Genomic DNA, 27,018 nt, shown 5'->3' with positions numbered 1-27,018 from the left:
CATAAAGCCCCAAAACACATCTAGGTTAAAGTTTCCAGCTGTTTAGTCTCTGGAGACTTTTAAAGAGGAAAGCAGCACCCTTCAGCACAAAAGTCCTGCTGCGATGACACAGTATTGGCACATCCTCTCCCACTCCTTCCCTGCAACGACAGACAGGGGGAAAGCCATCTTGAATTTTAGCCATATTTTTGTACGATAGATGTCAAGACCCAGGCAGAGGGGGAAAGAACTCAGATTTCAGCAATTACGTCCTTTCTACTAGTGGTTTTGAAGAACACCACTACATCAGATTTGGTATTGAGATACATTAATGCGATCAGGAAGCCTCTTTGTCCCCGAGAGCCCATTCTGTCCTTTTCCACCCTTTATAACCACAAAAGCACTCTGAGGCATGAACTGTTTATTTTCTGGAAACCTCCCATTATCCAGTATGAATTTCCTCTATGCCATAGGAGCTCCTTGCTCCGTGATGGCCATTCATACTTGGAAAAAACAGTGATACACTAGCTCACCGTTTCGGGTTTAATGACACTACAGTATCCAGGCTAATTCTGTCTCCAAAAATAACACAGAACTCGCGTTTGCAAGCTCTAAGAAGGGGTTTTATAAAATTTCTAAAAAATCTGGAATTCACTTGTATCTCTTCAGCTATGGCACAAGTTAAAGATGCCAGGAGACCAGTACTGCAGGGAAAGGGGAGTCATAACTCCTTGTAAAAGGTAAGACACCACTCCTCGCTACTGTCTTCCATCTTTTCTGTACAGGTACACAATGTTCCTTGCCAGATGAATACTTTTTGTTGAAAAGCTGACATTTATAGTGGTCCTAGCAACTCCTTGCTGCTCAGAAGTGCTCGCAGATCCCTTTGTGTTGCAAGAAGGCTTGGATGCATTCCTCCCCATTAAATAAAAATAAACTGCCTAGGCTTGACAGGCACACCATGGTGTCCTTGTGGAAGGAATGATTAGCCATTCCCAGAAAAGCTCAGCGAAGAATGTAACTTTGCCCTTCTTTTGTAAGATGAGTTGGCACAGGTTCCTCCCATTTTCACTGGCACAGGCTGTGGTTAACCAAATCAAGCCCTTTGCTGGTATCAGTCCAATCATGACTGCTGAATCATCACATCTAGCAGAGTCTTGGCTCAGACATCCCAAATATTTGCTTTTGACACTGCCTATTGCAGGATTTTTTGATACAGGAGGAAGAATCAAGCCAAAATAGCTCTAGCAAAGACACAAAACCCACCTGCCCCTGAAAAACCCACTACATTAAGTAAGTCACTAAGTAAAAGCACCACATCCTCACTAAGGTCCCAGTGCAGAAAGCACAGCAGGGCCATTTTTGTGATGCGGCTGTTATCTCCTAACCACTCCCCACACACACACCAGCATCAGTGCTTCCAGCCCCTTGTCATGCAGGAAAGGGAAACTCCAAACCCCAGTGGGATGCTTCCCCATGAAAGGCAGATACTGCTCAAGTTCCAAAAAGCCCCAATTTTTTAACAGGAAACCACTAAGATTAATAGAAGCTTACAGTGAAAAAGACAACTATTTCTGCTTTAAGGATGGAAATAAAACAGCATTTTATTTCTTTCCCGCACCATTAGATTCCTCTCCCTGTTGCATTTGGGAAGTCCTTTTAAAACTTATTTGTGAAGGGTTAAACTTTACTTTTCTGAAATTAGATTTCTGCAAGAAGTCCAAACAGAACAGCTTTTAGAAACTCAAAGGGACACCTGCAATTTCGGTTAAGAGGCACAAATACCTCTCCTTCCTAAAACTGGTGAGGAACATGTCACACATCAATGGATTTATAGATCAGATTGGGAACAGGAAGGATGCAACAAGCATAGCACCGACTCCAGTGAGAAAGTCAGTGTACAGACCGCAGATCTATGCACCAGACAGTACTGTATCTAGGGAGACAAAGAAATCTTCAAACAGCAAGAAAATAGTACTTCATATCAAGGATCAATTTTTTATATATATTTGTTAGAGCAAACTTATCCTTTAATACTTTTAACACTCAAGTATTAAGTGTGTTGGTGTTTTCTTGGTATAAATAGTGGGGAAAAAAGCTCCGAGTGCAAAAGTAGGGAATGGCAGAGATAAGAGCTAAAGAAAAAAATATTTCATTGCTACAAAGAGGTTACAAGTACATACCCTGACTGAGAAAGATTGTACTCCTGATAAAACATTAAGACACCAGACATTGCAAAGTTACAAATTTATTTGTTTTGAAATAAATACAAATACTTCATTAAGAAACTTTTCTTGATAGACTTTACACAATAGCTTTATTCTTTCTGGAAATTGTCTGTTCTTCCCACAAACTGTTATGGATATTCTACACAAGAGCTGAAGTTAGTCAATAAAGTAACTTAGACGGTTTTCTTCTGAAAAAGCAATCCCAAAGTATTAACATTTGCTATTTAACTGCTCAGCATTTGAGTTTTCTTGTTTGTGAGGACTGCAATGCAGCAGGTACACACTGGAGCTCAGGAAGCCCTGTCCAACTTTCTATGGAAGGACAAACTTAGTAACACCCAACTGTGAAAATGTGACTGGCAGAAAGGTATCAAGCCATTAGCATCAAAGAGTAACCCAAGGTATCAGAAGGCTACATAAAGGTGCAGAACCAGCAGATCATTACATTTATGCAGTCATTAAACACTGTATTTCATAGTGTTGCCGCTCCACCGCTTTGTGGAATACACTTCTCAGCACCAGTGAGATCTCAGAGTTTCAAATCTAGTAATTAGTGGCAGTTGAATGTACAGTATCTAATTACATGCCATCCCACAGTCATCCATCTCTCCTGACAAAGAACAGCTGGATCTGGCTTCACTTACAGAATTCCAAATTTATCACAATTGTGCTGGACAAGAACTTGAGCTGCAAGGTAAGAAGCTGCCTGAAGGAAAAATCAAGCTGTTTCTGCTTTGTTGGCATGTATGGCTACCCTACTTGTTACAGCTACACCAAGATGGATCCCAAACAGGAAATGCTACCTTCCTTATTGTATTTAAATCCTGTCCTCATCTGGCTAAGTGGGTTTTAGTGTCTAGGAGGGGGAAGGAAGGAAGACTGGAACTAAATCTCAAAAAGTGAAATAAAAAAGCTTAAAGATTTAGTTCATCTCAAAGTCACATTAAAATTGACTATTTTAGTAGTATATTATTGTACATAGGAAAACAGGCTTGAATACTAATGAATTAGAAGGCCTATAAATGCACGATACATTAAACTTCTCTATCATTTGAAGTCAAGCTATATACAATGAATTCAACTCCAGCTTCAACATGAGGCCATAACACATTTGTTTCCTTTTTTAAAAGCCACCCCTAATAGTGATTTTTTTTCTCCCCCTCTTTGAAACTCATCTCAAATTGTGCCAGTTTACTTCAAGAGAATAAGAGATAAAGGGGCATGTAACAACTTTGATTTTAAAGTAGGATATTAAGCAAGTCTGTTTTGACTCTGAAGTGTTTACAACCACATCAGCTTTTGGCAAGTATCCTTTAGAATTTGGCATCCATTGAAGTAGGGCACAATAGCAGCAACTGTCTGAGTTACAAGAATAACGACAGAGCAAATGAGATGCTTCTTTTCTTTGGTCCCTGTCAGACCCTGGTGAACAGAGTTCATCCTACAGAATAGCTTGAGATTAATAGCAGTTATGTTTTTGTGATACACAGGGGGCATCCATTACTTTTTCACACTGTGATCAGTTTAAACCTCCCATAGCCATCTAACAGGACACTTCCATGGACTTGGGGCTTGATTGTTCAGCGTTGCTTGCCGAGTTCGGTGTCAGCTCAATGCGTGTGTCTGTGTGGGAGCGGTTCCTGGAACCATCCCCAGTGTGGGATCGGCTCCTTGTTCCCTCCCCAGTGTGAGATCGGCTCCTTGTGCCTTCTCCAGTGTGAGATCGGCTCCTCGTGCCTTCCAAAGAGGTTACGCTGGAGCCAGAAGCGGTGCGGGACCTCATCAACCTGGTCATGCTAGCAGAGGGGACTGGAAGAAGAGTCTTTAATTAATGCCTTGCTTCATGGGCTTGGAAGGAAGCCCTTGCCTTCCTCCCCAGCCTTAACCACCCTTGGAGAAACCTTCAAGGCTGAATATGTACTTTTCATGGTAGCTTCATGTACAGAAGTAATACCGCTACTCCAGGCATACAGTTAAGGAGCCCAAATTACAAAGTCAAAACTGGTGGCCAGGGCTGAGGGATTCAAGACAGAACTTTATGGCATGTTGTTGTGGCTGCAACAATCCAGAGGGCAACTGTTGAGACTCAGACCTCCCATTACTTTCAGATGTTTAACCTTTGCTGGCAGCCCAGGCTAGCAATGCATCTACACAACAGCAGTTGTCAGAAGCACATGCATGAAGGAGAAGCAGCTACAAATCAGAGAAGCCTTTGAACTAAGAAGGTTTTAAATGTTGTGTGCAATGTATGATCCATATCCTGTGATGCAACAAGGGGGCACTAATAAAAATATCTGCCTTAAAAATACCAAGAGGAAGTAAAGCAGGTATTTGTGGGTATAAGCTGTCTACAATGCTCTCTACTATTTTGTAACATAATTTGGTTTGAAAACCCTTCACCCAGACACCACAGATGTGATTCTTCCTCTTGCAAATACACATCCAACAGGGAAAAGATGTCAACTGGGATCAGAAGGCTCTCTGAGTGCTTAGATGCCCAACAAACTTTGGTAGCCAGGTGAACCATTCCATAAAACCAATACTTACTGTATCCCATTCCCTGAACAAAGTATTTGAAAGCTTCTGCAAGCTTGGCAGGCTGCAAAAGACAGACAGTATTACTGTATGCAGTGCTCAGCAATAACATTACAATGTTATAGATGCCACAGATCCCTATCTTAACAGGGACATCTTAAATATTCTCTGGGTTCTACTGAATGAAAATTTCATTCACATGAGAGAATTACACCATACTCCTTTCTAGTCTGTTCTCCTGCTCCATTATTTTACCAAATTGACATATGCATTTGAGTAGTCGTCATTTCTCTGAAATCTCAAAGTGGTCTAAGCCTGGCCCAAACTTTGCTTGTGCAGTTACTGAGTCAGGTGAGCCAAAGGAAAACAACTGGCCTCGCAAAATATACAAGATAGTTCCTACAGGATTGGTAATTGAGCAATTCCTAATCAGCATAGAACAATTTCAGCTAGTCAGAGCTGATAGTTATGTTTATAGGGCAGAAAAGCTCAGCAGGAATATTCAAACACAACTGTCTATGACTGACATTTCTGAAATGAGGCACTCACTATCTTCCTCTGCTGCTGACACAGTGGCCAAATGAGCCTTGCAACCTCAATTATTATATATGTCAATATTGCCTATATTTTTTTTTATAAATCTGAGTCAGTGCAGGATGGACTCTATAACAGAAGCAATGCACATACTCCTATGTGGCTTTAAAAAAGCTTTACCCCCCTGCTCCCACTCTTAGAACACAACTGCCTGTACAAGGACTTCTCAGATGAATGTAATTACAAGTTCAGTTTTTTCATTAAGCTCATGAACATCATATTATATTGCTTAGAAATCTGTTTAGATATTAGACCACATTCTAAAGCTGATTTACAGGCCAGGTTTTTTTAGTGAAGGAACACTAGAGCATAGGTAATTTTTAACCTTCCCAGCCTGGTTTTATTAGCAGCCTTGGAATTTACGCTTAAATGTATTTCAGAACCTCCAGTTTATTCTCAGTCAAGCCAAGTCAGTGTATGCAAGAACACAGCATTGTTATTTCCTGCCTCCTACTTTCCTGATCTATACTATAAATAGTCCCAATAAGAACATGTTTTTAAAACACTAGAGGTCAAGCCTTAATCCATATTAGCTTAGTAGATATGCATAAAATAAGATCTCCACATTTCCACCTCACACCTTTACTTGGTTAAGACTTAATTAGTGGAAATAATATCCCCTCCCAATCTTAATTCTGCGCTTCACTGCTCTTTAAAGAAAAAAGAAAGCTCAGATGACCGACTGACATCATTATTCATGAAATCATAACCATCCTTTTGGCTGACATTTGGGAACAGCAAGTACCCTACAGGAAAACACCCATTTGTTGCAGTCTGACTCGCTGTAGAACAGGATTAGTAGGATTTCTGTCAGCCAAATCCTACCTGGGAAACTTGAGGGAGCCCACCGCAGTCAGCCATCTGAAACGAGGATGAGATTAGTCAGCTAGTGTAGTACCAGAGAAACTGATTTACGCTCAAGATACATTAAAATTACCTTTTTCACTATCTGGCAGAAAAACATTTCCTTTTGTTGGGTGAGTAACATACATGTAGATGAATGCATCAAAGTAAGCTGTTAAATGTTTATAAAAAAATCTATGACTGCATCCCAGAAAAGCCCAGAGTGTCTTGACCTTCAGGTAAAGCATCAGCTGGAGCTACAAATAAACATTTTTTTTGCTAGGAAGTGGTTACCAGTATCTTAGAAACTAGCCTATTAGTCCTGGTTACAAGTTCAGTTCTGAATTACAGTAACGTGACTTAGTATTGACCTGAATGACAAACAGGGGAGAGAGAACAAACACTTAAACCTCAGAGGTGAGAGGGAAAAACTATTTGCTGAGATTGCGGATGGCAAGCAGCAGCCTCACTTGCCAAGGGAAGCAGGGAAAGCCAAATTAGAAAAGCTATCTTGAGTGCATGCAATATTTTTGGAGCATTTCATTCTTCCTGCCACTCCACCCCTCAAAGTCAACCCAACAAAAACAGTCGTGTTCCAAGGAACACCACAAGCTGAAAACAGTTGAGTTGTAAATTACAGGAAACCCCAAATCCTATCTAGCATTAGTTAGCAGCAAAACATGCCTGTAGCAGGATCTGGCATCAAACACATCCCTAGACCGAGCAACGGCTGGCTGTTGATAGAGGATCTGAGATAGCGCTGGGTTTTTTGTTAGGGTGAGTCTGCCATGTCCACAGGGCAGGTCAGCTCAGCATTGTTAGGAGATAAAAAGCATTTAAAAAAAGTCATTGTTTATTATAATTTTCACTGAGCAGTTCAATAAAAAGAGATTCAGTAACAGGTCTCAGCAGAAGCATGACTGAACTTGTTTCACCTTTTGCATGCTATTACACTCATTCCATTTTACTTCATCGGTAATGAGCTGAAGATTGCACCCATATTCCCATACCCAAGTACCATCCAAAGGCTTTACATGATACTTTGCTGTTTGGAAGTGCATTTTATCAACTTCTTGGAAAATAAGAGAGTCATTTCCAACAGTAAGATGTCCTGGACCATGCCTTTGTGAAAAGCAGGATGACAAAACCATGGCTGATTGACAGACGAGCTGTCTATTCATCCGACACTATTGCTGAGGGACAGGCAAGCACAGGAACAGAACAAGTTGGTTTGCACTTCCACTCTGCTGATGGCTTTTTTCAAACCTTTCGAAATACCTTGAGATCAGCTTTGTCAGCTCTAGTCAAATTCTTTATGGGTATGTGAAATACTGAGAGTTTCAAGTCTCACCCATAGTGTTTTAAAACGGAGGAGCTGAGAAATTCCCTGTTGCTAACCCTGACAAGAAGCCCCTAGTCTTGTTTACCCCACTGAAATACCCTTAGCCTAAAGGAACTGCCTTTCCACATCAGAACTGGATTCTCAATGTGTTATCTGTACTGCAGCACATTGCTTTGGTTCTGCTTTTTCAGTCGATTCAGCTGATTTTAAATAAGGGGGGTTTATTTAAAAACCATCACTTTTATTATTACCTTCAGAAGTGTGGTCCTTGTTGGGTCCAGCTTTGAGTTGCATTCAACCTATATTAAAGAACAGCAGCATAAGGCATTATACACAAGATATTAGTTATGAACTGCTGAACAAAACCAGATTAAATACCTTGTTTCTGACATAATATAGACTAAACTGAGTATCTGAGGCTTCTGTATAATGTTGCTGTATATACATACACACACCTTTAAACCCAAGTAGGTTAGTTCACATTTTTGACTATTTTTTTTCATGTGCAAACCAAGCCATTAGTTGGGATTTAGAGATTGGTATCTGTTTCTGGGACTCCAGTGGCAACAAGTGTTGTTTATCTTGTGATTTGGGGTCATCTGGTAGTGTCCCAAGTGGTAAGCAGCCATATGGCCACATGCCAGCAGACCGGGCATGCCCATTAAGACACAATATTTGAAGTCATCCAGTCATCTGGGGCGAGTCAAAAAGAAGCTCTTTGCTTCCATAGTGACCCAGGGCACAGCTCCAACACCACGGAACAAGTTAAAATACCAGCAGCAGATTCCTCTCTAAAGGAAAATATTTGCGGTTCACTGGAACTTCTGTGGCGATTGTTCCTAACGCGGTAGCTATTAAATAATGGTGCACAGACAGAGGGGACAAACAGCAAGGAATTAATGGCAGCTGTCCCGTGGTCTGAAAGAGAAGAGCCAGCTGGGCTGGACTGATAGCCAGCGAGGTTGCTACGCAGGGATGAGCTCTGCTGGCCTCGTGCAGCTTCTTGGCTCGCCTGCCCGTTAGCACAGTGGCAAAGACAGCGTGATATACACACCACAGCATCCACTGCCGGCGAGCTGTCGCCAACCACCAGGAGGACAGGGCATCTGCAAGGAAGCATACAGAAGCAGTATTATATGTGATCCAGCCTGGACTTGCCCTAAGCTGTATTTTGTGCCGCTGGAAGGATGAGACACTTGAGTGTGCGACAACGACTTGGTTTGTATTCCAGACACCTTAAATATACATCAAATCCACTGTATTAGCTGCAGATCTACTGACATGCTCTGGTAATTTGCCTGAGAACCTATCTTTTTTCCCCACCTTGCAGCAATCAGCCCTCCCTGGCATTCTTACTCCTTGTTTTATGAGAAATTGAATGAGGGCATCAACATCAAAGTCTCACCCCGACCCTACAGGCTCTTGAGCTCCAACTTTTGGAGCTGTCATCCAATTAAATCAGACTGGCAGAGGAGCAGAGTCTCAAAGCCTCCTGTGTGTAAACATCAGCAGCTGAGCAGAGAAGGACTTGACAACTATTATGTTGCATAAGCTGCGGCGTAAGTGAAAAACTATTAGCAGAAGATCTAGTTGACAGTTATTCCCATATCCACTCTGTCTTCCTGAATGCTTTTTGTTTAATTTTTTTTTTTTAATCGTTTTGGGTTGGGTTTTTTTGGTTGTATAGGCATGGCTCAAGTTCATTCAAAGCTATAGTTTCCTGTCCTGGTGTCAGCTGGGATAAATTTTTCTTCTTAGGAGCTAGAGTAGTGCTGTGTTTTGGATTCAGGAGGCACATGTGTACAAGAAGCTGGGAGGGAGCACAGCCAGAGCACTAGACCCAAACTGACCAGTGAAATATTCCATATCATGTAACATCATACTTCGTATATAAAGGAGGGATGGCCAGGAAGGAGGGTGGTTCTCTCTCACTTCCATGGTTGAGTTACAGGATCTTGGTATTGTGGGACTGCTAGCTGGGAACAGGCTGGGTATCAGTCCGTGGGTGGTAAGCAATCGCATTGTGCATTACCCATTTATACTTTCTACTGTTCTTATCTCAACGTACAAGTCTCCCTTTACCCTTTCAATTCTTCGTATCCCATCCCCTGAGCAGGGGGGAGGCTGACTGAATGGCTGTGTGGTGTTTGGCTGCCAGACAGGTTTAAACTACAACATTACCATTAATCATAGAATAGTTTGGGTTGGAAGGGACCTTAAAGATCATCTAGTTCCAAACCCACTGCCATGGGCAGGGACACCTTTCACCGTTAATTACAACATATTTCTGGATGAAGCTGAGTACATTTGCTTTTCAAGTACTTAGTCTGCTAGCCGAAGTTTGCAGATACAGTGACAGGAGCTACTTAACTTTCCATTTCAGCTAATATGATTGTGAAGTTTGAAAAGGGGAAGTCTTCCTAATGGCGGTCCCTGACTTGCAGTAATCTCTTATGTCCTACACAGATCCTTTTCTAGCACATTCAGCTACATCTCTGCAATGCATATGCAATGCACCCACTGGCCACAGATCTTAGCTCGTATCATGTACAGGTGAACTGGTAGGAAATAAAATACTTACTGAAGGGTGACAACATTTATTCCAGGAACAGGGCGCTCAATCTCTAGGTCTCGCCGACTACAAAAAAAATAGAGAGGACAAAGGCTCTTGATACACTGAAATTTTACAGATACTTCTATATTTTTCTATCTTATAGAAAGCACAGACTCTCACATATGCTAATTTAATCTGACACATGTTGTAGCCTCCACAACTGATAGAAAACCACTCAGACTAAAGCATCAATGTCTTAGTTTAGTCCCGATGTATCATCTTTCTCCCCACAAATGCACAAGGTCCTTCTCCCATAAGCAAACCACCTGAGATCCCTAAAGGCACTGTCAAGCAGAACTTTATACTTGGGGAACACAAGCAACTCCACCACACAAGTAATACCGTCTAAGAGCTGGACAGCCTCTTAAAACATTTTCCAGTTAGAAATCAGGTAAATGTATTTACCTGTTGTAAGAGTTGACAAAGAGATGAAGGTTGGTTTGATTCATATCATTAATAATATGCTGACGGTAAGTATGGATCAGGTCATGGTTGCTGTGAATCTCTTCCTACAGTGGAGACAGAATTGTTCAGAATAGGGGCTATTTTCTGAAAGGATTTGAAGACACAGCACAACAGTTGTGTATCAGACTGATATCTACACAACAGGAGTGCACCTTTAGGGAAGTGACAACTTCTAGCACCCAGAATTAACATTAGCCTCCAATTCAGTACCACATTTTTGACTTTAGAACTTCAGTATGTTTGAACGTCAAAATCTTACAATTGCAAAACATGTAGTTGTAGTGCAGATGGTTACAGTCAGACAAGTGTGAGGTTTTAAAACAGAAATAGATTCAGAGTAATAAGCTCAATAAATGTTTCCAGGGTAAAGCAGATGTTGAAAGCTTACAAACATATGTAATGTGGAACTCTGTTTCACAATAATAAGTAACTAAGCTTCAAGGACTTCAAACACTAACATTTTCAAACAGTTTTGTTCTAAGTCTTTATAGATTAGTTCCTTGTCCTGCTGGCATGGAGTTTTCCATTCCATTTACTAATAGTTTCAAGCACAGCAAAGTAGCCTCAAAAAACAATATAGCACTTTCCATTAAAGTAGACTTGCACTGAAGAGTACTAATAACCAGCTTTCCCAGAGTTACAAGTATATTATGGTTAAAAAATAAAAAAAAATATCTGTGGAGTAATTCTACTCAGAACAGAGCACATACAATGCTAATACTCATGTTTAAGTGTTGGCTTTCTAAACAGGGAGCTGACCATACTAGTTGTCATGACTGGGATGCACTTGAATTGTTGGGACACAGCAAGCCCCATGGCAGCATACCACCTCCAAAATACTGGTAACACAAGTATGAATTTTATCTCACAGTTTAACTTTGTATAAGTGAAGGCTTATCCTCTCCTTCCAGCCCCAGAAGGTAAATACAGATGACTGAATACATCAAAGGAATCTTCTGAACATCCTTACCTTTCCAAAGAGATGTGAAATGACCATGTCTGGTAAAGCATTTGTCCAACCTGAAATCTGAAGAGCAAGATTATCTAAGTATCTGATATTAAAACAGTCCTTGAACAACTGAAGACTTCCAGTTACCCGTAAGCATACCAACATATGTTTCTCTGCTGCCCTTATATGTACAATATCCTGGATTGATTTTTTTTCCCCCCTCCATGCAACTAAAACACCATTAGGGGTTGTTTATGTTTGAGCCATTCTCATAAGATGTCTTTACTAATGCAGTTATATAAAGAACACACTACTAGTGGCATAGGTATATATGGAATCACTCCCTACAAGTACATCAAGCAAACCAGCCAGATGGGTGTCATTTAACCTCCCTGCCCAGTCTCCTCCCCAACAACCCACATGGACAATACATTGGAACTGATACCTAAAGATCATGTCCCAGAGTATGTGCTCTTGCTTTTGAAGGACAGAAGGATACAGGGCACCCACTGTACTCCTAAGTTCAGCAATACTTAAGAGAGGTGGAAGACAGAGGCACAGATATGGAAGAATTTAACTGTAGTGAGACACTGGGTGAGATAATCAAAATGGGTTAACTGGTATATCTTAATGTAAAAGAGTTACTAAATATACTTTCAGACCAAACATCAAAATAAACTGGTACACAAAATTATTTTAAAAGAATGAGTAACTAAGCCTTGAGAGAATGTTACATGCCAGCTCTGGAAAGTTTCTCCCAGTATTATAAGGTTGTCATTATATTTAATATCACCCTAGACACTTACAGTGGGTTCACTCTATGTGTGGTTAAAAGATGACGTGCTATTTTTTGTACTTCTCAGTGTTTATAACAACTGCCATTCACTTAAACATGACCCTGAATGATACAAAGTGCCTTCCATTAGTTTACCCTGAAAAATGTTTTAACAGGTTAAATCTGAGTGACCTGTAATATAACATTTATACTTATTTATACTAATTCCAGGATTTTTGAAACCAGTTCTCAGCACCTGTTTTTCCACATTGCAATCTTCCTTATAACTACAAAAGAATACAGTTAACAGGAGCTTTTTCATACGTGAACATTTTCACTTAAGTCTGGTTGCATGGACAATCTGTCCACAATTACTGTAGCTAAAGCCTTTTTCTGAGTCTTTTTGGCATCTAAGACTCAGCTAGATGACTGCAGCCTGGAATATGTTGTTCTGAACATTTTTCTGTGCTCTAGTTCACATTTTGGACTGTACTGCTAAACAGAGCCATGGACAAGAAAGGACTGAATGTCACACTATGCCTGAAGTTCAGTTGAAAGTTGTTTCCAAAAACTACCCTGTGTCCAGGTGAAACTAGGTTTTCCCCATCAGTTACTAGCTTAAGAATTGTCCATACCCAGTAGCTTCATTATACCATGGATATCTGCTTCCTCAGAGCACTTATTTTTATCACTAGCTCTGCAGGAGGTATGTTTGCAAATGGAAGAATAAACCCTGAAGGAATTAGTCTGGGATATTTTGTGTCTTCAGCCATGCCTTGACACACAAGCTTGCCCAGCTCCTCATGCTTGACAAGCTCTCAGTATGATTAATTTTTCTAACTTTAAAATGTTTACCTTAGTTGCTGCCCAGTCCATCCAACCTTCAGCACAAGGGTTTACATTAATGAGAACTAATCCCTCCACCATCTCTGCATGGTTTAACTGCAGAAGAAAAGGTTTAAGATTCATCACATACTCTTTTCAACTTGACAGTCAGAATAAAATTTAAATTAGCAAATTATCTGCTGGGGAGGAAGACGGTAGGTCTAGTTTTATCTTGCACAAAACAAGCATATGTATGGAAAAGAATTTTTTGTTAAAGCAATTCAACTGAGCAGCTGGAGAACATTAAGATTTAACTTCTTCTCCACCCTCAGATTAAATAGAGAACTCCCATTAAAAAAACCTTCTGCAAATTAACTGGGTAGAGCCCAGGCTTTAAAATGGAAAATCTAGGTCTTCTGGATTAGCTACCCTGCAGATTGTGGTATTTCACTTAAAAGCCTAACTGCTTACTTAAATGGGCACGGCAGAGCAGGAATTCTCTGCGCACACTACAGGGGCGGTAACACGTCGGGGAAATCAGGTTTAAGGCTTTAGAGAAGCTCCACAAAACTTACAGCAAATCTGGTTAAGATGTAGGCACCAGCTCCAGTTCCCATTCCTATAACGGTCTTCAGCCTGCACAGCAATAAAACGGAAGAGACAAATGAGTAAAACAGCACTGGAAATAAACCTGCGTGAGCAGCCTTCCTCTTTCACATGCCAGCCTGTATCTACAGAAGGGTGGGTTGCAGCTCAGGCAAACCGTGGACCCTCAGCAATGCCACTAGCCCTAGTAAGGAGCTCAAGGAAGCAGCTGGTTTGGTTTTGGCAGATTTGCAGGACGCTGGTGCTCCACATTGCAAGGCAGCAGCAATTCTCACTTATCTTTAAGTAAATATAGTGAGCAACCATAGCATCGTTCTGATCCTGGAAGGAAGTGGCTACTCTCTGCCAGAAAAACTTATAAGATAGAGTCCTAAAATCTGCAGCCTAAATACAAAGTCCCCCCTCCTCATGCTCCCCCTGCCCTCCTCGATACAGCTATCCAACTGGGATGCTAATTCCCCTCTGACAGGGGGCTGGCAGGGAAACCTCTCATGCTATCCAGCCACTGGGGTGATTAAGTTTAAACTTCATAACCAAACAGGGCAGAGACAAACCAAATATTTGCAATAACTGAATTTGGTATTAAAGCATGATCTTAAAGGTCTTTTCCAACCTAAATGATTCTATGATTCTAAGGTCTTAGAAAGTACATCGAAGGGAAGACTAGACAAAACCACTCAGAAAAACAGGTTATACAGTGCTTTTATAAAAATACTTGAGGATACTTTTCATTGTCATTAGCAATATTAAATCAAGGCTTTGTAAATACACTCCAGTCTAATTGATTGTCAAGGTACTGACTTTGTTAGCATTGTTTTCAGTGCAAGAGCAGAATTTGCAACCTTGTGCCTTACGTTAGGTATTTCAAAAAACCACATCTCTTAAGAAGGTAGTGAAGTAAGCTGGTGAAAGGCACTGTAACAGCTGGTTACAAGAGCTAAGCAGTGTGTGAACTGGAGTGCTGGTCTGAAACCGAATTCCCCACCAGCAGTCCAGCCTCTCTGCTCTCCAAGGCTGCATAACCCTGAATGCCAGGCTTTCTCTGCTTGGCCTGAAAACCCCTTGGAGGTGCCTACCTGCACTCTTCATTGTGTACCAGGGGCATCAACTCTGCAGAGAAGGTACCTCTCTCAGCTACACCTCCTCCTAAAGCTAAGCTTTAAGGGAGGACACCTAAACTTGTTGCAGGTAGGCAGAGGAACAGTGCCACTTGGTCCTTAACACTGGCAACCTGGCATCTGTACTTGGTAGTAAAAGAGTGATTAAGAAGGTTGGACTGATGCCCTAAGACACTCAAGCCACAGAAACAAAACAGTGAGTCTCTTCGGATGGGACCGTGTGTTTTTTTGTTAACCACACAGGAAAACGTGGGTTGTTACAGTGGGAAGAACAGATTGTCTGTGCCCTGCCCCTGTGAGGGCAACACAGAAAATACTGGAGGAAGCCCCTAAATTAGACACATGGGATTTCACTCAAAGTTGCTTCCTGTTTAAAAATAAACATGCATTTCAAAAAAAGCGAAAAAATAAGCTCTTACAAAAACAAAGGCAAAAGTGATCCACCTATAACAGAGGAATTAAAACCCCACAACTGTAATTCTAGCAAACAAAATGTCAGATAGCCAGACCGAAGCTTCAGGGGCAGCACAGGTGAGTATCTGCTCTGCTCTTTCAGTGGGATGTGTAGAGAGAAGTAATAAATAATTCTGCACTCACCCAAACTGTTTCAGGATTCCAGGAAGCATTTCAGCCAGTTGATCCATGGAGGGATACACATACCTACAACAAATATGTGTTTGTGGAGTTACTACACCACTTTCTGTAGAGTAGGCTGGGATATTTATAGATACACAGTGATCACTAGATTTAACTCCAAATGTGCTCATTTTAGCTCATGCTGTCAGTGATCTTGTATTTAAATTGGAAGCAAGCACAAGACATTTAGCAGAAATATAAGCATAATCTATATTGTACTTTATGTGAGTTATAGTATGATAGATGTCTGGTCCAGCTGACAGCAAAACAGACGATAGTGAATCTCTTCCAAGAACAGTTAACACTTAAAACTTTTTCATAAGTTTGAATTTAAGATGAGTTTCCAGCCACAATCACCACATTTGTACTTCTGGTCCACCAAAAAAAGTTTCCCCTGTTGCAGATCAGACTACAACAATGAGATCTAGATCTCTGGCAAGTAACCTGTATGCACGCTTTCAGGGACACACAAGTTACCATAGGATAAATGAGGATAGCTTTCTATTAATATTGATGGAGAAAATTAAGTCATAGGAAGGGCTACGAAGCTGCTGAGGAAGTTCAATAAAAACAGCTGTCAGTTAATGCTCCTGGTCTTCTGAAAAGCAGAAACAAAGTTTTGAGGAAAGGAAATTCTGAAAAAAAATCTCAACTGAGCAGCACATGGAAAAAAAGTCCACCCAAAGAAGCTGGAGAACATCTGCTTAGGTTGTATCCAAATCTCTGCTTCCCATCAGGACGACACCTAATGATTCTCTAGTTTAGCCTCCAAAATAAAACCAAACAAAAACCCAAACAGTACAAGACTACAAGTTATTTTCTTAATATTTTTTCTTGTCGGGAAACTAAACCCTGCCATGACAAATGCTAGTGTCACTGCAACAGCTATGACTTAAGCATGCTGGTCTCCCAGCTGGAGGGCTGGGAGAGCATCATGATGTTATTAAGTAGTGGTCTTTATTAGTATAGATCATGATGGCTGCCCTATGCAGCTGACAACTTAGAAGTGTTAACGCTTGTTCAGGACATGAGGGTTAAGACACTTAAAAGCTTGTGATTCAACTGAATAAAGGAGGGTGACTGAAATAGCTTTGCAGGCTGCTCTGGCAGGCAACTGGGCCATTCCAGTTAACACTAGCTAAGAAGTTGGCCCACCACGACCTCCTCAGCATCAGACCGACTTAAAAATTAAGGAGGGAAATAGACTGGCTCATGCAGTAAGGGTACATATAAGCTCCTTAATACCTAGTTCTTACAGAACAACTATTCCTTGCCTTCTACCCTCCTTTCACCATGTTGGCTGCTCCTTTCCTCAACCAAGCTGATTCCTAACCAAGGGACATCTTAAGGCAAACCTGTCCCATTTGAGCTAAATGGAACAAGCTTTTTGGCAAAGAGTGTTCATGGCACACAAGGTTTCCAAGAGCTAAAACATCACAGATGATACAGTCAAGACTATGCAGTTATCTATGATATTCTGTGGGTGTACATCACTGTTCCTGTCCAACAACTTGAAATTCCTGGGTAGGTTATTGTCTAATTATCAACTTCTACCATGCTGCCATTCCATAAACCCCATGAAATTAGGAAGGATGTTGTATAGTTGCTAATGCCTGTCTTGTTTATAGTAGCAGTTTAGTTTTGTATATGTATTCATGATGTCATTACCAAACAAGGTAGCTTGATATTTAAATTGGCAGATGTCAACATCCGTCAAAGAATTGCTTTGCAAGCAGTCTAGTTATCAGAGATAAAATACAAAACTACAGCCCCAAAGCCTACTGCAAACTGGCACAACACAACAGAGTGCCAATACCTTAGAAACAGAGTGTCAGATTTAAGTTCAAAAGCTAACTACTGCATTTCCTGCAAGTGCTTCTTAATTAAACTGCAAATCAAGACTTTTTTCCAGAAAGAGGGTAACTCTGAAAACACGGGCTGTTTCCCTGACAGCTCACCCAGCTTGGAAAGACGGTGCTCCATCCTGCTGACCAGGTGCATCCACATGGCAGACCGCAAAGTGCTGGGTGATCTCCTGCATATCCTCAAAGTTGAAGAGAGGATTGAAGCAAGTTTTATCTTGAGAGGGAAAAGAAAATATGGAATAATTATTCCCCCTCAGCACAGTAAGTTTACAGCTATAATAAAATCATTTATTAACTAGTCCTGCAGGTTAATAAAAAGATGGTTCAATGAGGTGAGCTATGTTACAGACTGGAAAAAGCAGCAGTCCTTCAATTTCTAAGGAGGAAAGACCAGTAAAGCCTTGCTACAAAGCAACCTGTGCCAACTTGCTTTAATTCCTTGAAGCAAAAACCCTAAAGAGCTCCCTCTTCATGGCCACCTAAAGTTTATCTATGCTACTTTGGTACCTGCCAGAAGTATTTGCTTGGTACACCAAAATCTCAAAAAAAATTATTTTTTATGCAAAGTTAAAATACTAATAATCAGGGGTATTCATTCCAGGTTTTGGCTGAGATTAAATTATCTATTTACTAGTCCAGTCATTTTTCTTTGGATTGTGTCAACACAGATGAAGGGAAAAAATATCCAAGGCTGAGATTGCAACTTGTGCTTTTGCCCAAATATTACAAGATAAACATTACATGATCGGCTGCTACAGGCAGCTCAAGACAAAAGAGTCCCTATGGGATATTCAATGTTGTAGACTCCCAGCTTTGAGGTAATTTGATTTCTGATTTTTAAGAAATACTAATTAGGGGACAAGGGTTAGCATATTTTCCTCCTGGAGGGGAAAGCATGAATTCTGTAGCACTGTCTTTGAGACACAGAGAAAATGGTTCAATATTCTTTGTGTGTTTCTGAATGTCCTCACACTACAAGATACAAGCAAAATCATTACAGAATATAAAACATTTTTACCTAAAAGCATCTTTAGGATAATATGCAAGTTTGGGAAAAGATTCTTCCCTTTTCAAAGGGAGAGAAAGTTTATTCACCATAAATATAGACTTTGTAACTCTAGAAAGAAAAAAAGTCTTAGATAGGATCCAGATTAAACTCTGCCCCAGTCTACTGAAAATCCAAAATAAAGTAAGGCAGTTCCACAAAAAACAGGCAAAAAACCCAGATTTTTTTTTCTTATGAGCAATATCCACTCCCCAGCAATGGCCAGAGTTTAAAGATCTGAAGGCATTTTAAAATGTAAATAGTAAATAGTGTAAGAAATAGTAAATTGTGTGAAGCAAACAGGACTGATAAAAGGAACAAATTAGGGTACATCTGGGTATTAGGCCATTATATTCTTGAATATGACACATAAAAAGGCACTTATTTTCTTACTACTGGCTAAGGACACAATGCCAACACTCATTTCATCATCCTGATTTGTCAGGTAATTCATATAAACTTACGGCTACATAAGACTGGTTATCAGACAGCAACCCAAGACAAAGCACCAACAATGTTGGTTTTAGTCCTGCTGGTAATACACCTTCAGCCATCCCCCACAGATATTTTTACCGCATTTATACATGGTCACTATGAGCTACCAGAGAACGTTTTCTCCTTTAAGTGAAATATTCCAATTATTTACTTTGCAAGGATTAAAAAAAAAAAATCTGAGAATTAAACTTGCTGTAACAGAGGAATTAGGTACCATCTAACAGGTTGCAATGGACATAAAACAAACAAGGACCTGGGGAAGGTTTCCTAACCATTGCTGCCTCCACACCTTTGATTATGACAGAAGTGTTAAGGAATTAGGGCAAACCTGTGCTATTAAACAAAGCAGCCTACTTACGATTCAGCCCGATGTCGTGGTAGGTGAGGATAGCTGGCCGGTTCCCTCTGGGAGTCCCGCACATGGTGACATGGACCGAGCCATGCACAGTCTCCACATCTTGCTCCTGGCAAAGAGCAGGAGTTGTCTGTTAGCGGCTTGTCCAAGTGCTCCACTGAACACCCACTGCAGCAGACCTCTGGCCATAACCACAGGTCCCAGCCCAGCGCAAGGGCTGCCCACAGCCCCAGGAGTCTCCACAATTCCCACGGTAACGTGCCCTCTTCTTCCCCGCGCTGGGGGCTCTCTGCTAATCCCTGCTCTCACCTACTCCAGCTCACAGACAACTACAGTAGCACTTAAGCTGTTAGCTTTAACCAGATGCCGAGGGAATAATTACATAGTTTTTAACCTCATTAAAAGGCAGCGTAAGGAAAAAAGGAAAAGCAGGAAGTTTGGTGCAATGACACCTAAAATAACAGATTACAACTATGACTGGCAGCATTTGCAAAAGTGTATGTTGCCAGAAGAAAATACTTCTGTTTTCTAGGAAAAGGACTTTAACTTGGCAAATAACTGCTATTCCCCAAATACAGCGGTATTAAATAGCCTGTATTCACCATAAAGACTTATCACACTGGGGCCCTGTGATTGTAGTAGCCTTCCCCAATAAACACAACAGCCACATGTGTTACTTTATGGCTTGCTATGTACAGACCTGAGCATAAACCCAACTGTCTAAAGTTTGCTACAGAGCAGCATATCCACAACACTGTTGTAGTGATTACTACAGAAACAACGCTAAGAAGCATACTGCTATTATTTGACATAACAGGAGTTTGTACCGTTTAATGATCTTAAAGTGAAGGACACTTTCAGTATAGTATCAAATCCAAGTCCCCAAGTACCATCTTTTGTCTACTGAATACCTATGTTAGATGTAACTTGGGTTGTACTAACATCCACACCACACACAACTCTTTCTCGTTTCTTTTGAACTTGAACTTCAGATGGGTATAAACAATTTGTTATTTTGTCAACATAAAGTGAATCACAAAGGAAGTTATTTACAAAGCTTGTTTACAGTACAGTTACACTCACCTAACAGCCAAGGCACTATCTAGTTAGTAACCAGTCTTAGCATTTCACCAGAAAACTTTATTTACTATACAGGACAGATAATCCATGTCATTCAGTACAGTGTACTGTCTGCTGCTGCAGGACTTGACTTGTTCAGTGCAGTAACGCCCTGAGGTAAAGTCCAAGTCAGATTTAAATCTATTAAAAATTATGCTGTAGAAATCAGGACCATACAGCCTCTGTGGAAACCCTCACAGAGCAAAACACAGAAGCTCTTCAAAGACCCGAGGTAGTAATTTGATCTCAATTTCAGCTCCTTGATTTGATACACGGAACACACCACACATTTTGTTCAAAATAAGGCAACACCATTCCACATTTCAGCTATTTTGATTAAAAATTACACATTTACATCAGTTTTAAGTTACAATTACAGCAATGAATCAAGATTCCTCCCCCTTGTACACTGGGCAAGCTGAGCATCAATGCTATCTGAACTTACACTCCACTGAAACACTAATTTTCAGCTTTTATGTCTCCTTAGAGATTCATTCCTCTGCATACTCACTGCATTATTTAGCAGGTAAGCTGTATCTTCCATATCCAGCACCATCTTTAGGCAAAACAGGGTGATAAATCCACCAAGTCAGAGTACAGTGGCTGGTTTCTACTTTGTCCAAGTAGTAAACTGGGTTATATAGACAAGCCGCTATCCTGCATAGGCTTGTGACTCACATAATGCCCAGCTAGAAAAACCAAACCAGACTAATTCATGAGGATGACATTCTTAAATAGGATTTGAGTCCGGTTTGACCAGGAGAAGTACTTAGTAGAGGTCAGACGTCAAAGATGAACTAAGTCTCTGCCACACATTGCACAAAGTGCTAAATTTCAAACTTGGGATTTAGCAGTCCTTCCTGTTGCTATTTCCATCAGGTTTTGATAAGTTAAGCTTCATTTCAGGTCATCTCAAATGTCAGAACACCCCACACTTATTCTAAATTAAACCAGAAGTAAGTTCTCTCATAAAAGCCAGGATTGAAGTTTTCAGTAAGAGCACAAAAGACTGAAAAATTAGCCTAAGACAGAATGATTCTGCACAACAACAAAAATGAGGACTTCAAATGTCTGAAATCTAGTATTTTCTAAAGTAGATTAGCAACATTTAGTCTAAAATATTTCTACAGTCATATTAATGTCACTAAGTTTCATTTTTGGCAGAAAATAGGGTATTCTAGGTATATTCACAAGACAATACTCCAGAAGAGATTTGCAGTAGCAATGGATAGCAATTAATATTTTCCACATTCTACTCTCCTTCTGCACTTAGATTAATTTTCAATACGAAGCATCAAAATTGATAATTTGGCAACCTTATCAGCAGTAACGAGAGTGATATTGTGTAACACCCCCCTCCTGCATAGTGTGGAATATAGCAATTATTTCCTCCTCAGAGACTAACAGGCATTTCTATCATCAGATTTTTATTGCCAGATCCTTCCAGTAAGAGCACTGAAAATCTAGAACGTATTTTTTTAGGGGGAACCACCTTTCAAGATGTGGGAGCTTCCCCTTTGCACATCAAAGAAAAAAAATCTGTTCGTGGTAGATAAAAGAGCCAGATCCTTGAACCTGCACATCCCACTGACCTCCACAGCTAATTCTTCCGGAACTGGGACTCTGAGTCTAGTTCAAGCTCAGTGTCAACTAAAAATAGTTCAGAGACGACAGGCAACTACCTATACTCCTAATTACTGACATAAATCGCAGTCAGTTTAACAATTGGTTTAATTCCTCATTATCTTCACAGTAAGACTCTCCTAATTCAAGAGGGTGGGTGCTATTTTCCATTAGCATGAATTCTTAACAGCAAATACCCCAAAGGTTCTCCTAAAAACCAATCAATTCAAACCAATTTCTTTGGTGACATCAAACCAACAACTTCACATCCCTACTGAGCCTATTAAAGATCAAGAGATTTGTCTCTACGTGATGTAGGGATGAATGTTTTCAAAATACAGAGCACTGAAAACAGATGGCAGCACATCCCAATCAACATCAACATTATAGTAAGAGGCTCTTCAACTGATTTGTATTAAAACACTATCTTGGAAAAAAATCCAAGGTACACTAATCTGATAGAAGGATAAGGACAAACACACCATCTGTTCACATCTCACTCTGACAGAGGTGCAGTCTTATCTTAGTGCCCTAAAAACACTGTACACAAAATGTTTTTGATACATGCAATTTAAGAGACACTATTTTAGCTTGAAGGATTATAAATTAGATTTTATTTGGGGGTCAAGTCACATTTTTTGACAGTTTGTCATGAGGTTAGAAGGGGAAGTCAATTTGCAAATTGGTAACACAGGAGAGCTCATTTACTCCTTCCCCTCTTTACCCTAAGGAAGACATGGATTGAGGAACATAAACATTTATGAACAAGTTGTTTTCTGGACTATGCGATATGCAACGAAAATGCTTTAGATATCTAAAAAGGAAAACCACACACACTATGCGTTTTGTTAAAACCACTATAATTTAAGCAAAATCCTACATTCCATCAAGATTATTTTAAAGCTTTCAAATACACTTAATCCTCAATTATCGTCTCATGTTTTTATTTTAATTTTTAATATTATGCCTGTTAAATACGCCTCCCTTCTCTTGCCTCAGAACTGAGGCAAAAGCTTCAGAGCTTTTAAAGAAGATTTAAATAGCTTTTAAATTGCTAGGAGCTAGTATATCTTAAGATTACATAAATGAAGAAATTTAATATATTAGTACAGGCCTATGCTATTTTTCACTTCATTCAATATCTTGAAGATCAAAAATATTTGAGCTTTTAATGTGGTATTGCAATGTTAGGTTTCAAATCCCCTTTATCCTGAAGTTACTTAGCATTTTCCTCCTAGATTTTTCTACTCTAAAACAGTTATTTCATTTCATCTTGTTTTTCTAGAACAGCAATGTGCACCTTTCCAGGTATTTATCTTTTTTCCTTTTTTTGTTTGTTAAGATTTCTATTTTAAATTAGCAATATTAAGCAAAAAGCTTCCTCAATTTAGGTTGCGAGTTGGGTATGTTATAAGTATGATAACTTTAGATGTAAATGTGAGTGACTCCAAGGTGGAAGCCAGTAACAAAAGCTTTGGTGGAGGAACTGAAACAGATTATTGCAATAGTTCTGATCTGGGATTCTTCCTAGTCTGATTAGCACCGGGTCACACTGCTCTGCAAAAGTACAAAACTACAACCACCCCCATCACTTTGCTTCAGAGACCTAAAAGGATAAGAAAATCAGTTTAACACACTGCAACACCCCAAACTGCATCTGCTGATGCCAGTGGGAAACCCTCCCCATCCCATCGTGAGGACTAGCAGATTTGTTTCCCGTTGCAAGGCAGCAGTTTCTTTCTCCCCTCGCAGGCAGAAGGAGGGAAAGCAGAAAAGACTTTCACGCTGGTGGATACAGATGGCCATAAGCCATGAATTGCAAGGGACAAACTCATCTGTCACCTACAGCTGTGTCCCAGCTCAGAAAGTTTTGCTTAGTTATAGAGGAAGCAGTCTCCTGATGGACTGCTCACCTCTGAAACAGAAAACTAAGAGTATATACAGTGACAAGGAGCCCAGTCTCCATCAGCTCTAATGCTACCAACCTAGAGACTGCGCAAATACATCAAACTGGAAATACAATTAAAATGTGTTTGGCATTAAGCCAACATAAAGCAACACAGGGCACACTGCCCTGCTCCAGCTTAACTGTGCTAAAACAGGTTTGGTCGGGAACATTCTCCTTCTTGGGAGGCAGGGGCCCTTCACTTTAATTTTCATGTGGTTACCACAGACAGACATATAGACAGACACATTGATGACTAGAAGTAGTTCAGAGTTCTCAGTTTTTCCATCTCCTATCTTGGCCATGCCCTGGTAACTTTATGAAAGCTTTCCTCCTAAGAATAGCCACATACATGTCTTGCAACATGTGTTTTGAGAAGGGCAATACTGCATTATACAGTGACTACTTCAAAACCAAAAAAGTCTGTTTAACTCAAGCCTGTCTAACAGCATGTGAAATAAGAGACTATTTCTTTCCAATTCTGAAAACTAGATAAAATTTATTCTTAGAAGCAAAACACCTCACAGGCAGTCATTACTTTTCACTAGTGGCAGAAACAAAGTTATTAACTGAACACTGCAAAACTTGTCCCCAAAATGTGACAGAGCAGGTTTCAAAGGATATGGTGGACACCCACACACTGGCACCAGATAAGAAGCTCCACGCTGCCAAGTGCTGATCACCCCCTTTGCCTGGCCAGGTCCATACTCCTCCCGAGAGTGGCTCATTGGACAGGTTGGTTAAGGGCACACACGAGCCTCAGTCTCAGTCCTGAGTGACCTGGGTCCTCCAGCACCACACATGAACTTCCCCCATGAACTACACAGTCCAGTCTCTCACAAAAGCTTCAAACCACCTATTTCATAAACCAACTACAGAAGAACTTAAAGACACAAGAGGTAGGGTACTTGTTTTAAGGACCAAAGCTGAGCTGCCTTTGCAGCAACAGTTCTTAACATAATGGATTGAGACTGTTCTGCATTTTTCCTTCCTGGACTACAACAGCCAAAGATTAAACTTTAACAAAGAAAGATCATCAAAAGAGTAAGAGCTGGCAGAACAGGGCTAAATGACAAGAACTACTGCTCTGGATTAACAACAGTTAATTCTAAACATGGGAAAAAAAAAAATCTTAGAGAATTTGACCTTGAAAGTCAAATCTATATATACACATGGTTTAGAAACCAAGGAAATTTATTCCAAGAATAAAAATGAAATATGGATCACTTCTGGATACTTAAATCAAAATACTGCAGTATTCCTGTTAGCAGACTTAATCTGGGTTTCAGATTTATTCAGACCAAGTGATCAATCTGGACACAAAGAGAAAGCTTCTCCCATGCTGTGCACAGTCCTGCAGGAAGTCACATGGTGACAACATTAACTTGCATTTATCAAGACTTCAGGCAGTGGATTGCATCATTAGAGAGGATGAGGGGGAAGATGCAGGATTCATATAAACTACAGTTTTGCTATGTAACTAAGAACCATTGAAAGATGCTAAAGATGTTTTGGATTACTGTCTCCCTTGGTTTCCAGCAAAGAGACTGTTGAGTTTGTGCTGGATTTTTAACCAGTGTGCACAACACTGAATAAAAATGTAGGCAGGTGCAATTAAAGTGCAACACACCACAAAGTTACTTCCTTCAAGGACCTCTGCCTGAACATTCAACAAACTAGAACAATTTAATAGCTCTCTTTATTCCTGCACAATCTACACCTCTCCCTACACCCCTTGATCAAAACGAGACACCCAGAGAGCCTCTTCTCCCAACACATACTCCTTGTTCTCACCAATGGGAATTCACCGCTCACTTTTTTTTGTCAAGGCAGGTGCAAGCTCCCTGGTCTCCTTTCCAGTTCAACCCAGCCTAACAGCCATGCATTTGCTTGGTCTAAGTTTAAGAACCAGCAAGAACAAACTTCTCAGTCAGAAGCCCAAATGACAGTAAAATATGTACAAGGGGAGCTAAGAGTGTTACAAAAATCACCTCTCAAAAGCATGACACGGGGAAAGAGGAAGAAGTCACCACTCAAGGTATTAGTGTCCTTTATTAAATTTTATGTTCTGGCTGTAAATAAACATATAGTAACTACCATCACTCCTGTTACAAACAAAATTGTTTGCTGAGAGCCTTCCACCACCCCACAGGTTTCAGGAATCTTTTGGAAACCTTCAACAGCATAATGGGATACTTCGAGATGGACATTTCCTCCAAGGAAAAGCATGCACATTGCTAATGAAAGCAAATTAATTGGGGCAAGTGTGTGTTCATGTGGGAGGGGAATATTTTGCTTTCACTACCACTGCTGAAGAATCCCATTCTCTTAGCAAGAACAGAACTGCTTGCAACCCAGCCACCCCTTTTGGATGAAACTCTCAGCTTCAGTCTGAAAAGACCTCCTGCAGTCCCCTTCACATTACTACATCAGAGCCCCATTCAGACCCCTCTCCCACAGTAACAGTATTTCTGGCAAGCAGTCAGTCATTTCTGATCACATTTTGCTGTTCTCAAATGTCAATTCAGTCTCCCCTTTTACCAGAAAAAAAGAATAGCAGCTTTACTTGCCTGAACATCGAAGTCTGGGAGGAGGCGCGTGATAGCCTGTGAAGAGATTTTTGCAGTGTTAACTCTGCAGGTAACTTTTACAGCTTCAGAAATCTGTGCTGGGACACATGTGCTCTAACCCACCAGTTCTGCAGCCAAGAGCTCTGCCCCATCCTTTCATTCAATGAAAAGCTCTCTTGCTGAACATCAAAATTCACCCAAGAGCTTTTAGCCACTAATCTTCAGGGAACATGAATGCAGTAAACTACTGGATTATAGACCAGCTAAATAAAGCACAAAATCTGGTGCATTTTCAGTTATTGTTAAATCACTGGACAATTTAGAGCAGTAAAACACTGAACTTTTCTCCACTGATTACTGTAGCCATGGGACAGACAAAAGCCCACCTCAGTCCTGGCCAGAATGGAAAGCTGTTGTCTGAGCACACAAAGAGCACTTGCAACTCAGTTAAGTAGTCATTACTGGTATTTGGTTACACAATATGGAAGGTGG

The 27,018-nt window shown here is 40.5% G+C and overlaps 1 protein-coding gene across 1 annotated transcript in view; it reads right to left on the bottom strand.

The window, feature by feature from the left end:
- Positions 1–2,209: 2,209 nt before the first annotated feature.
- NDRG1 (N-myc downstream regulated 1) overlaps positions 2,210–27,018 on the bottom strand; it is a 74,298-nt gene continuing 49,489 nt past the window's right edge. The window contains exons 3-16 of the mRNA XM_074898403.1: positions 26,527–26,562; positions 19,273–19,378; positions 17,468–17,588; positions 15,471–15,533; positions 13,725–13,785; positions 13,180–13,266; positions 11,571–11,627; positions 10,541–10,644; positions 10,103–10,159; positions 8,576–8,627; positions 7,773–7,820; positions 6,162–6,197; positions 4,755–4,806; positions 2,210–4,016 (exon numbers count right to left, since the gene is read on the bottom strand). Of these exons, the coding sequence (XP_074754504.1) occupies positions 3,751–4,016; positions 4,755–4,806; positions 6,162–6,197; positions 7,773–7,820; positions 8,576–8,627; positions 10,103–10,159; positions 10,541–10,644; positions 11,571–11,627; positions 13,180–13,266; positions 13,725–13,785; positions 15,471–15,533; positions 17,468–17,588; positions 19,273–19,378; positions 26,527–26,562 (1,146 nt within the window). The 3' untranslated portion in view covers positions 2,210–3,750. The remainder of the gene's footprint in view (positions 4,017–4,754; positions 4,807–6,161; positions 6,198–7,772; positions 7,821–8,575; positions 8,628–10,102; positions 10,160–10,540; positions 10,645–11,570; positions 11,628–13,179; positions 13,267–13,724; positions 13,786–15,470; positions 15,534–17,467; positions 17,589–19,272; positions 19,379–26,526; positions 26,563–27,018) is intronic.

Source organism: Athene noctua, chromosome 2, assembly GCF_965140245.1.
Source record: "Athene noctua chromosome 2, bAthNoc1.hap1.1, whole genome shotgun sequence".
NCBI lineage: Eukaryota > Metazoa > Chordata > Aves > Strigiformes > Strigidae > Athene > Athene noctua.
Note: the sequence above shows the minus strand (reverse complement) of the source record. Positions and strands in the feature narration are given on the sequence as shown.